At 41.6% G+C, this 13,517-nt stretch overlaps 1 protein-coding gene across 2 annotated transcripts in view; it reads right to left on the reverse strand.

Moving 5' to 3' along the window:
- NRK (Nik related kinase) overlaps nucleotides 1-13,517 on the reverse strand; it is a 1,020,485-nt gene that overhangs the window by 329,039 nt on the left and 677,929 nt on the right. For both annotated transcript variants that reach the window (XM_078688671.1, XM_078688672.1), the window contains one exon: nucleotides 9,842-9,909. In XM_078688671.1, the coding sequence (XP_078544797.1) occupies nucleotides 9,842-9,909 (68 nt within the window). The remainder of the gene's footprint in view (nucleotides 1-9,841; nucleotides 9,910-13,517) is intronic.

Raw genomic sequence — 13,517 nt, forward strand, 5'->3', positions numbered from 1 at the left:
CTCGACAGACCGAATATCGACTGCACAAAATATCGATGACAAATTATCGATAACAAAATTATCGATTGCCTATACTTAAACAACAAACCACAAAAATATCGAAACCACAATATCGACTACAAAAAACAACGACTACAACAATATCGACTAACAACAATATCGATTTCTAAAACATCGATAATCACATATTTAAATGAAAAACAGTCAAAATATCGAATACAAAAATATAGATAGCAAATTGATCGAATTTTTAAAATATCGACATTAATACATCCTTGAATAAATCACTTTATTATTTAAAATTGAGTCATACTAATCATAATTATTCAAATATTGTTCATATAAATGTATAAAATATATTATATATTTTCCTAACATTTATAACACACAATAAATACAAACATACATTTTATAATACATAAACACAGTTTCAAACGACTAAACATTTCTTACTGGAAATTATATATATTTCTCCACTTTACAAATATAAAAATAACATTACCTATACTAAATAAGGCCTTACACATTAAAAAAACGTTAATTGGCGTCACCCATATAAGGAAAGCAATTAGCATAACAGATAAAAAATTCTAATCCACAAATAACAACAGACTATCAATTTAAACAACCAATCCTATTTTTGAAATACCCCTTTACCCAAATACTGAAAACTGACCCTGAACCCTAAAAATACCCCTTAACCCACAAACTGAAAACTGACCCTGAACCCTAAAAATACCCCTTTACCCACAAACTGAAAACTGACCCTGAACCCTAAAAATACCCCTTTAACGACAAACTGAAAACTGACCCTGACACCTAAAAATACCCCTTTGCCCACAAACAGAAAACTGACCCTAAACCCTAAAAATACCCCTTTAGCAAGAAACAGAAAACTGACCCTCACCCCTAAAAATACCCCTTTACCCACAAACTTAAAACTGACCCTGAACCCTAAAAATACCCCATTACCCAACTATCCAAAGCTATAAGATTTAAAATATAATGATATACTTACCAACACTTAAGTTTTAATGGTATGCGTTGTAAAAATACCTGCATACTAAAAACATTAGATCAAAATACATGCGTTGCTATGGTTTTAGCGTAGTAAAAGTTTCATTGTAAAGGTATTGCATTTAAAACGTTGTGTGCTAAACGTTGTATACCTTAAGTAAATAAAAAAAATTCCTTATTTATTATCATATTACTTCCCACTCTATTCCCATATAAACAGACAACCCACTACAGAAAAGTAAAAAAATTAATTTAACATAATTAGCTATTAATCAATTAGATTAAAGAATTAACCAATTATATTTTAATTAATGAACATTAATTATTTAATTAACATTTAATTAAATATTACTACCAATAAATAATTTAACATATTTAATTGATTAAAATTAAATTACTTCCCACCCTATTCCCCTATAAACCCACAACCCGCTAAATGACATAAAATATTTACTTTAACATTATTAGCAATAATTCAATTAAATTAAAAATAATTACCAATTAAGTTATATATAATGAACATATTTTAAATAATTAACAATTAATGTAATATTAAAACCAATTAATGAATATACATATTTAATGATTAATACATTTAATTAATTACCAATTAAATTTTAATTGATTTAAAGATATGATTTAAGTAACAATAATTTAAATTTTACTACCAATTAACAAATTTACATATTTAATTATTTAAAATTAAATTATTTCCCACCCTATTCCCCTATAAACCCACAACCCGCTACATGACATAAAATATTTACTTTTACATTATTAGCAATTATTCAATTAAATTAAATAAATTACCAAATACATTTTATATAATTTAAATATTTTAATTAATTAACAATTAATTTTATTATAATACCAATTAATTAATGTACATATTTAATTATTTATAATTAAATTACTTCCCACCCTATTCCCCTATAAACCCACAACCCGCTACATAACATAAATTATTTAAATGAGGATAATTAACAATTAAGGTATTAAATTGAATTAATTGCCAATTAACTATTATATATTTACAATAAATGTAATTAACAATTTTTTAAATATTAATACCAATTAATACATTTTCATATTTAAATAATTATATTTAAAATAAATTTAATAAACAATTAATTAAATATTAATACCAATTAATAAATTTACATATTTAATTAATTATATTTAAAACACTTCCCACCCTATTCCCCTAAAAACCCACTACCCGCTCCTAGAAATTATTATAGTATTTGAATTATTTTTTACATTTATTAATTATTTTTTAAATTATTTCTATATAAATAAATAAATAAATAACATATATTTTAACAATAAATGTATTTATAAAACATAAAAACAGTGTACATTTAACTAATAGATATTATTTATATCCATATTATTAGTCGATATCATGACAATCGATATCATGACTGTCGATAACACAACTTTCGATATTTTTTAACTACTCAAAAAATCGATATTTTTTACTAACGATATTACTTACTCGATATTTTAGCTATCGATATTTTTTAACATACATCAAAATCGCTAAAAAATAATTTCGATATTACTTACCTCGATATTAATGCCATGTCGATATTCTGGAGTCGATATTATGTCCATTCGAAATAAAAAACTCGATATTTAGACTGCACACCGTCCTATGCCTGGTTTCATAGCTGATTGTGTGCCATTCAATAAATTGCCACCACTTGTATCTCCATTGAGTCCAAAGCCACGACCTAGCTTGTGAGCAGCCCCAACAAGCAATCAGGCTTTGGAAGCACAGATGGGGTAAAGAATGAGACTAGCTCACCCCCACAGGGATCCTTCTCAACCTCAGGACCTTACACTTGTGGTCTCCAGCTGACACATGATCATCAATGTGTGAGGCAGCCTGTGCCTGGCCTCATAACTTGTTGGGCCACATACGCAAAGTTCCAACTCGCCCCACTCACTGTATCTACTTGAGCCCCAGGAACAAACCTACTAAATGAACCATCCCGTTGAGTGATACCAACATACACTCGGGGGTGCAACAGAAAGGGTGCAGCAAGAGGCTTTCCACCTGCACCAGGAACATACATCTATGCCGCTAGGCAATGAGCAGCCATCGAGAAGTACCATAAAACCTTGTTAACTCTTCCCATTTAAATCAAATAAATACTTCATAGTTCTTACATTACTAAAACCTCAAAACTTTATGAACATTGCAAGGCAAGGTTAAGGGTGCAATAACAAAATTGATCCAAAACTCAAAAGCGTTCTTGCAAACCACGATGGGCTCACAGAGCAGAGTCATCACTGTCTCAACTACACGTAATTGATCTCTGAAATTTTGCAGCTTGTTATGGCCTCTTCTGCTTTATTGCTCCTTTTGTAGTAGTGTTGTTCGATATAGAGCAATTTTCGGGGCCCCTTTTTCATGCCTAGTTGATGCAGTTCACCTGAGAGTCTGCATAAATCTCTTAGAATGGGACCAGGTCCACCCCACTGAAGATTTTACCTTCCCTAAGTCCAGGTCCATGCAGTGTGATGCAGCGGAGCTTCATGTTGGCAGTCGAAATGAGGAAACCATTGCCAGTTCAAGGAGCAAGTTGGGCATCATTGATGAATGACGCTTGGCACGAAGAGACAGAGACGGATGTCGCTGTAGCTTCTTGTTGAGGGTCGATGCAAATGCCTGCTGTTGATGCTGAATCTCAGAGCTGACATGAAGAGCAGATCATAACTGGAGATTTGCACCAGCGGGCATTGTGAATGGTCCTAGGGCAGTCGAGCAGTCTGTTTGTGGTCGTGAAGAGAACAAAAACCTTTGAATCTTCACCTGGCTCTCGGACCTTGTCATTTTGAGGCAGGGGAATTTCTCTCTGATGTCAGCAAAGGGTCCAGGAACTGGAGGGCCACTTCTGAACTCAATCTGGCAGAGTTCAGCAGTAGGGCTATGGCAGGTCCAGTAGGTGCTGGTCAGCTGGGCAGTTACAGGGAGACCTCTCGAAACTTAGTGTGAATTGTAGCTCAAACAGGAGGTTAGTCAACCAACCCATGGAAACACTTTGGGGAGCCTGAGATCAAGGCAAATTGGCCCATACTTCCTTCTTCAGACAGCAGGGCAGTCCTTCTGAATCTTCCACATTGTTAGGTGTGTTCTTCAGACAGCAGAGCAGTCCCTCTGAATCATCTACAGAGTCAGGAGTGTTCTGGTAAGAGGTTCTGAATGTGCCACTTTTATACCCAGTGCCAGCCTGTGGGTGAGTGATGCCCCTTTTGCCTAACCACCCCCTTTCCTGGTTTTGACTACAAACTGGGCCAAGGGCAGGCAGGCCTAGGTGTGAGCTGCATTTGTTAGTGGCAGGGCAGGCAGGCCTTGGAAGTCAGGAAGGATAGAGCAAGCCCCATGGCTACCCTTTGCAGCTCAGGAAGGCTGAGTACAACCTCCCAGAGCATCATGATCAGGAGAGAAACACTTTACCTCACAGCCAATGCCCTTTTGTCCAGTATATGGAAGGAATAGAGAAACTACCACAGCAGAGCCATTCACAGTCATGTTACCCGGGGCACAGGCAAAAAGGCTCATTTGGATTAGAAATTTGTCAGCTTTCTAAAAGTGACCTTTTTCAGAATAATAATCTAAATTCGGACTTTACAGTACAGACAATTTTTAATAATAATTCATTTGAGTGGAATAGTAATTTCTCTATCTGTTTCCAAAACTGATGTTATCACTTCTGACATACATTGCTTTCACATTTGCTGAATATACATTCCCATATTACAAATTGATACATATAGGATACTATTCAGGGATCACGGGGACTCCAACGCTACTGTAACTTCTCTAACATCTGGAGGAATGCAGATATCCCCTCTGTAACTATTCCAAGTGCCCCAAACCGTCACTCACTTCCCGGGACAGCCCCTGCCAACGTATACTGACCTCTCCCTGTACATGCACCAGTCTAAATCCTCCATCCACTTCCCAATCTGGGGCGCTTGGCTGGCGCCCCACAACTGAGCAATATTACGCTTAGCAATCATGCACGCCAGGGTCACCCATTGTTTCCCATATGAGTTCAGGTCCATAGGTTCCCAGACATTCAGGACACATCGTCGGATCTCCAGCGCCAACTCCACCCCTAATACCTCTTGTATCTTGTCATGGATTTTGACCCATTAGTCCTGTATTTCAGTGCAGTGCCACAAGATATGCATGAATGTTCCGGTCTCCCCGCTCCTCCTCCGACACTCCCCACTCTCCGCCAGACCCATGTGCACCAGTCGAGGCCCCGTGGCATAAGACCGGTGGAGGATCTTCAATTGCACCAGCCTAAGTCTCATTTGGATGGCTACTACTTTCGGTTAGGAGACTGCCTCCCTCCAGTCCTCATCATCCAACACTAAGCCATCAGTGCCCCACTGCTCCCTGATAGTCACAAGCGGATCCCCCATATGATTGATCAGTTTTTTATATATTAATGAAATAGTCTTTTCGGGGAGATGACCGTCCAAGACCCGGTCCTCCAAGGGGGAGGCCTCAGGAGGCGTAGTGTCTCTGGGGATATTTGCAAGTAGGGAATGTCTGACCTGGAGGTATCGGTAACGCTCGCTCTCCTGCAGATGGTATTTTTCCTGGAGAGCTTCGAACGTAAGGATCTCATCCTTCCCCCAAATGTCCTTCGTTTTCCACAGGCTACCCGATCTCTGCGAATTCCACAACGGGGTCGCCAGAGTAAGTTTTCCATCCCACTTAAGGTATCGAGTAGCAGCATGCCACACTTGTACCGCATGCGCCGGCGGCCCGACAAGGGGAAACTGGCCGTTCCTAGCATATAGAGCCCTTGTGAAATCTCCCCCCCCAGCATCTGACCACGGTCCATCGCGTATCCGGGGTCTAGTGGAGACCCGTAGACAGCGTGGTTTATCTCCGCTAGTTGGGAGGCACAGTAGTATTTCCGCAGGTCCGGCAAGCCGATCCCTCCGTCATACCAGGGTAGAGTAAGCTTGGAAAAAGCGATACAAGGTCTGCCCTCCCATAGTAGCTGCCGTTGGAGGGACTCTATTTCCTTAAAATAGGAGGAGAGTACCGGATCCATTGCATTTTGAAGCGCGTATAGGAAGCGAGGAAGGGCCATCATTTGAAATAGCACCGCTTGACCCAAAAGGGAGAGTGGCAACGACTTCTATCTTGCCACATCCCTATGGAATCTGGCCAGTGGGGGCCCCAGATTGTTATCATATCTCAACTTCGGGTCCATGGTCACATAGATGCCAGGTACCGAAATCCCACTGGCTCAACTTGTAGTGGACAGGAACTCGGAACGATCGGAGAGTCTCCGCTGAGGACGAAAAGCACCGACTTAGCCCAAATAATGGCGAAGCCAGAGTACCTCCTGAATATTGCCAGGACATCCAGAAAACTGATCAGAGAGTCCCTGGGAGTAGTGAGATAAAGCAGAATATCATCTGCGTACAGCGAGATCTTGTCTTCCCACTCTGGCATCCAACGCGGCCCTCTAATCGATCGGTCCCAACGGACCCACGCCGCCAGCGGCTCGAGCGCCAGTGCAAACAGTGGTGGGGACAGAGGACACCCCTGTCGTGTGCCTCTATTCAGAGAGAAGTCAGAGGATTTGAAGTTATTCACCACAACTCTGGCAAGGGGACCCATATACAAGAGACGGACCAAGCCTATAAACTCGCGGCTGATACCCATCTTCCCCAAGACTGCTGCAAATAGGTAGGGCCACTCAACCCTATCGAAGGCCATGGTTGCATCTATTGACAACAGGACCGCTGGTTCGTGTATCTTCGAGGCGCCTCCCAGAATCCCGTGCAGCCTCCGTAGGTTAAGGGCCGTATTCCGGCGCGGCATGAAGCCAGACTGATCTGGGTGGATCAAAGTGGTAATGACCTTGGCTAGCCTGGTCGCCAGTAGTTTTGCCAGCACCTTAGGCTCGGCGTTTAATAGCGAGATTAGCGGGCAAGAGGAGCACAGTGTCTTGGGCTTACCATCTTTGTGAATAACAACAATATTTGCTACTCGTTGATCTATGGGAGCTGACCCTTCTCCTTGCTCTCAACAAACATGGCACGAAGAAACGGTGCTAACCTATTCGGATTGAGTTTATACAGCTCTATGAGGATTCCGTTCGGGCCCGAGGCACCGCTCTTTCTGTCGGTACTTCACAACAGTCGGCTTGGAAGCCGGCGTGAAGTACTGACAGATAGAGCGGTGCTTCCTCTCCCTGAGCCGCTGCCAGGTGAGGTGAGGCTCATTTCTCTTGCACAATAGTGACAAAAAATTGTCCACTCGCAGGAAAGAAACAGACACCTAGGATTTCAGGTGACCACATTCCTTTTTTTCATTATTCACTGTTTATTCACATTCTTTTGCACATTTGCAGTAGCACAAATACTTTGGTCCTGATGAAGGCAAGGACTATTAGGTCCATTATATTGCTGAAACATGTCGACCTATATACCATCTGAGCAGTTATTTGTTGAAAACTGCGCCTTGTTGCTTTGTTTTTAATATTGACGAATTGAGCGAAATAATAAAAGAATTGTTGCTCATTCACCCAATTTTAACACACTTTTTTTCACATTCACATGCACTGCAATTCTGTCACCTACTAGTTGAGACGATAAGCTAACATCACAAGGACCACATAGTGAGCTATCTGTTGATGGAGGACATTCCATCCAGTCCTCATCCATCACTCATATCTCAGAGAGTAAGGTTCATAAGGAGTCACAAATGATGAAGGGCGGTATCAAGTGGTGACTGATGGGTATCCTTATCTTTTAGGGGTATGTCAGGATTAGATGATTTTTTCAGATCTTTATTTGGTATAGTTACTCATTTTGCATCATATGAGGTAAAGGGTTTTGTTCTATTTAGACCCGTAGACATTCTTATGTGTGTCACAATATTTTTAGGGAATGTGTCTATGCTTGGTCTCTAAATATTCCCTAAGGCCCCCACCCACCGTGTTGTTTAAGAGTGTGCATTGCCATATGCAAATAATGATGAGCGGAGTACTAGCACATACCTTGGAGGTTCATCTGCCCTATGATGGAAGTAGAAATCCATTGCAGAGAAACAATTCTGATCCTAAATGAGTCTACCACACAGAGATTTGGAAAAGTACCTATATATCTGTTTATAAAGCTCTGGAGAGGTTGTAGTTAGTCGCATGAAATATGAATAAAATTGCAGATGTGCACCAAAAGCTATAAACCCTTGGTCATAGATTTAACAAATTTTGGAATTATCAACAAATGATGTGTAACTAATCCTGGAAAGCTGTGGCAATCACATCTTTCCATAATACGCACAAATGTAACCAGTTATACATTCTAAATTAAATATAGACAACAATTAAACATACGAAAATTATTACCAAATGTATTTATATACTTGTCGGTTTGTTATTTTTATCCACAGGGAAATATTTTCTCCATGGAGACAACCTTTTTCTCACATCACCAGAAAGTGGTAACTGATTCAGAAAGAGAACGCCTTCCTCTCTGTGGATCGCATCTGGTGATACTTGGGGGAGCAGGCAGTGTCCCAGAAGACAAAATGAGAGGCAGGTCGCAATAAGTCAATGCGCAATTTACACCTATGTTTGGCGACCAGTCTCTAGGTATATTCGGCCCTGAATTTCTTTTTCAAGAGTACAAATGAACTGACAAAAGTTTGGGAATACCCACAAAACACACACATTTGCTGGTGTGCACATGTTATCCTGGGAATCCCGCCGTAGCACCTCACTCCACCTCCTTGGGAACAAATTTACTCACAGAAAATGATGCTTCATTCATTTCTGCGTGACAATTCATGTTTTGTGAACTGAAAATGCCAACTTGCACGGATGTATGTCGTTACTACGCATGCCTTTACCACGCAGGTTTTACAACGCAAGTCGTTACAACGACTTGCGTTGGGGGCGCTGGATAGTGAATAGTTTAATTTACTATTCCAACTCCAGTCCCCATGGATAGTAGGGAAGGTTTTGGATAGTAAATTAAACTATTCCCTATCCTACAGCACCCCCCAGCGCAAGTCGTAAAGACTTGCGTTGTAAAAGTTGCGTGGTAAAGGTTCTGCGTGGTAAAAGTTGCGTTGTAAACGCTGTTCTCCACTTGCACTCGTAAATGAAGCCTTTTACTCATCTAAGCTGAGCCTAAGGTATCATGGTTTTGCGAAGCTGTACCAGGGTCTTTAATCACACAGCTATGCAAGCATCATGCAAGTCTATGCATGTCTATGCCCAGAAACTCATAAGCATGAGTACTGTAGTTGGCACTAAGAATGTGCTGGGGTCTCTTGATAAACATATCTACTATAAACAACTTTGGAGCTATGTTTCCTCTCCATTGTGAGCATTCCTTATTTGTGAAAGGATCTTTTCCTGCATCCTAGAAGCCTGTTTTGACCAGGCAGACAGAAGCGATATTGGTCGCTGGGCAGAACGCCTTCATCACACTTTCTGTGATCATTGTGAAGCTGTTGGATGCCTCGGGTGTTGTTGACATAGACATGGTCAGTCAATGGTTTTATTACTGCACAGATTTCAGGAGAACCTAAGGGCTCAAGGCTGACATCCGCCGCTCGTGCCAAAGGCTGAAAGCTCAGCAGGCTGCGTTGAGGAGCTGTGAAGCTTGCTGCTGAAAGGAAAGCACAGTAAATGCCACGAAATGAAGTTTGATGATGTGTCAACAGCACAGCTACTGAAGTTGGAGTTGTGAATTTAATGCGCTGGCCTCTGCTTTCCCCCTGTAAATAAATCAAGATCAGGTTAGCGCAAACCATGACAGAACTCACCTTGACGGGCTTCGGCGATGGCCTGGGTGATCCTTGCTATAGAACTTGGAGGTTGTTCTTTGGGGAACCTTAAGGATTGAAGCAGAGAGTTCTATCAGCGACTTCAAGAACACAGGTTCATGCAGCACACAAGTAGAGAGATCAAGGATCTGTCATATCATGCTACTTTAGCCTTATAGCCCGCCGTAGATGGCTATACCGGCTATTGAAGGCCCTCTCCAGTGTTAAAGGCCCCGAGCCGAAGGCGAGGGCCTTTAACAAGGGAGAGGGACTTTAATAGCGGTATAGCCCATCTACGTAGGGCTATAAGGCTATTAGAACATTCTGTCACTAGAGGACAGAATGTTCTAACAAAAAAAAACAAAGCATTTTGGGAGCGTGAGGGGATTGGAATCCCCTCAGGTTCCCTGAAAACTTTGTTCGCAGACAGAGCTGTGAACAAAGAAGCATTGGAATGTTGGTGCTCCAGGCTTATACCAGCCATTATAAGCCCAGACGATTCAAAAAGGGGGTGGTGATGGACAGAGTATCTGAATTAAGCAAGACACTCCTACCCAGTCAACAGATCAGGGCTTGATCCATCACCGTTTTTTAGCTCACTGCACCATCCCAGCTCAGAACCTGGCTACATGCAAATTAGTCTGTCCCTGGCCCAGTGCATCATGGGAACAGGGCAGACCAAACTACACAGCCAATTCTTTACCAGAAAGGAAACAAGCTTCCGGGGACCGGTTTCTGGCATTACAGCCGTCTTCGGCCCGGCTTGCTTGAATCCTGATGGTGCAGTGAGCAAGGGACTCACATCTGAGTATACCCTTCCACACTTGTGGTGGCCAACACGATTCAAAAAGGGGGTGGTGATGGACAGAGTATCTGAATTAAGCAAGACACTCCTACCCAGTCAACAGATCAGGGCTTGATCCATCACCGTTTTTTAGCTCACTGCACCATCCCAGCTCAGAACCTGGCTACATGCAAATTAGTCTGTCCCTGGCCCAGTGCATCATGGGAACAGGGCAGACCAAACTACACAGCCAATTCTTTACCAGAAAGGAAACAAGCTTCCGGGGACCGGTTTCTGGCATTACAGCCGTCTTCGGCCCGGCTTGCTTGAATCCTGATGGTGCAGTGAGCAAGGGACTCACATCTGAGTATACCCTTCCACACTTGTGGTGGCCAACACGATTCAAAAAGGGGGTGGTGATGGACAGAGTATCTGAATTAAGCAAGACACTCCTACACAGTCAACAGATATGGGCTTGATCCATCACCGTTTTTTAGCTCACTGCACCATCCCAGCTCAGAACCTGGCTACATGCAAATTAGTCTGTCCCTGGCCCAGTGCGTCATGGGAACAGGGCAGACCAAACTACACAGCCAATTCTTTACCAGAAAGGAAACAAGCTTCCGGGGACCGGTTTCTGGCATTACAGCCGTCTTCGGCCCGGCTTGCTTGAATCCTGATGGTGCAGTGAGTATTCTGCTTAATTCAGAGACTCTGTCCCTCACCACCCCTTGTTGTAAATAATTATAAGCCCAGAGCACTCCATTGTTTTCAATGGAGCTCCCAACATTCCAATGTTCTAATAAACAGTGTAATTGTTCAAATCTGGAAATCATTACTACTGAAATGTATGCGCAAAGGCTAGACAAAAAGCAAGGGGATCCCAAGTCATTATACCTATACATTAACTATATATTTTTTACTATGGGATAATAGATTGCATTGCCCAAATTTAAATTGACCTGTTGAATTGTTTTCTAATGGATCCAGTATTTGATTTTCAACAAATAAGTTCCAAATCACAAAACGTTGTGTGCTCAATTTAGGTATGAAAAAGTGCAATCTGTGGACAACAGCAGATCCTAATTCACATAATCGGGACACTTGAACGTATGCAGGAACAAATGGAATTTATCGCTGTGGAAAACGGATTTTCTGCAGTCGTTATTATAGGGATAGGGTTGGTGAAATGCGTGTTCCTGTTATGGGGTGCAGTCGGTGACCACTGGGAAGGTTGTGAACACATACACAGTTTGTGGGTAGATGTAAACGACCCCAACTTTTTCACCTATATGTGGGGAAAAATAATTGGAGCAAGTGTGCAAAATAAGTGTGAAAAAAACCTAAACTCACTAAACCAAATGAGCCTGGCAATTTTTTTTCAGTCTCCCAGAGCAGGAGACAGCAACTAGAATGTACTCATGCAGGGAGGTATGAGTCATGGCAGCCCTGCTCTGACTGCAACCCCTAGCCTGCAGCGGGCCAGAAAACTGCCAGCATGGCAGAATGGCCAGGCTGGTCCCAAATTTAAGTACAACATTTCTCATTGTTGGAAAACATTTTTGAAGTGGAGAAACTAAGAGAAGAAAGTAAAGCACACATGAAGATTTCCACCACTTTTAGGTCCTATGGAGTGTGTGCTAGCAAGCAGGTTTAGGGCTGTGGGAGTATACATGAAATCAACGAGCAGTGGCGTAGCTAGACTCTGTACCGCCCGCAAGAGCGGTGGAGGCGGGGTGCTGGAGATCCATGGGACAGCCGCTCCACCACAGCCGCAGATAAGAGCGGGGGGGAACCACCCCCCTTGTAAATACTCTTCAAGTCCAAAATCTGTGTGTATGTGAATTGCTCATTTTGCTTATTGGAGCTGCCTATTAATGTCAACAGGTTTTCAGTCATTATTTTAATTTAACTATGAGATTCCCATTTTCACTGAGACATATATAGCTCAATTTACAAATGGATCCCGTAGAAACCATTTGTAACTAGTTATCAATTATTTCCCCCAGGACAGACAACATTTTTTAGCTCCTTCCAGGCTTTAATCCCAATGTTATTTTTTTACGGATGTGAAAATAAGCAGTGGCCTACCCTGCCCTATGTCTCCCTCCGAAGATTGCTGAAGACAGGGCCTAATCATGTGGTTAGCAGAAAGTTCTGAGAAAGCCCTCGGGTTAAAGTACTCAGCTGACACTAACAATCTCTGCTCCTTCGACAGGAAAATCACTTTATTTCCACGAGGTGTTGTTTTCTAGACAGCAAGTGGGTTCTAATACCAGCCTGCACATCACCCACAGCAGCCTCCATCTTCTGTGCCCTTTAGTCATTTCACAGTATATTATAAACGCTTTTACAATGTAAATTATTGTTATTATAATAGGTCCAGTAATCACTGTGTAGAGTGATGTAAAAGGCCTCTGCCACTCCGCTTCTTTCTATGTACAATCAGTAAATGGACTACAAGTGCTACAAAATACATGCTATTTAAAACTGGAGGAATACAATCATTCTTTGCAGGAGGCTTTGAAATTCCCAGAAACCTCGTTGCAGATCAGATTGAGAACGACCTACCACCGTGTCATGTGTAGGTATATTTATATCTCGTCACAATAATCCCTTCTTTTTCCTGGAGTTAAATAGGCAGTGGCATTATATTAAGAGCAACATTTCCAATTATTAAACAACTTTTAGTAATGCTCAGGCACAATCAAATGTACCATTTGTCAATTGTCGGTAGCATAAAAGTAAATTGAACTCATTGGTTCTGAGTCGAAGAGACTTTGCTGTATCTTACTTTGTAGTACTACTGGCATACTCCTGATCTCCAGGAGTACTCGTGACTGAGATTAAACAGTAAACCAGGTGTTCTAGATTACCAAAAGTACTACAAGA

The sequence above is a fragment of the Lissotriton helveticus genome, chromosome 4_1, assembly GCF_964261635.1.
Source record: "Lissotriton helveticus chromosome 4_1, aLisHel1.1, whole genome shotgun sequence".
NCBI classification, from domain to species: Eukaryota; Metazoa; Chordata; class Amphibia; order Caudata; family Salamandridae; genus Lissotriton; species Lissotriton helveticus.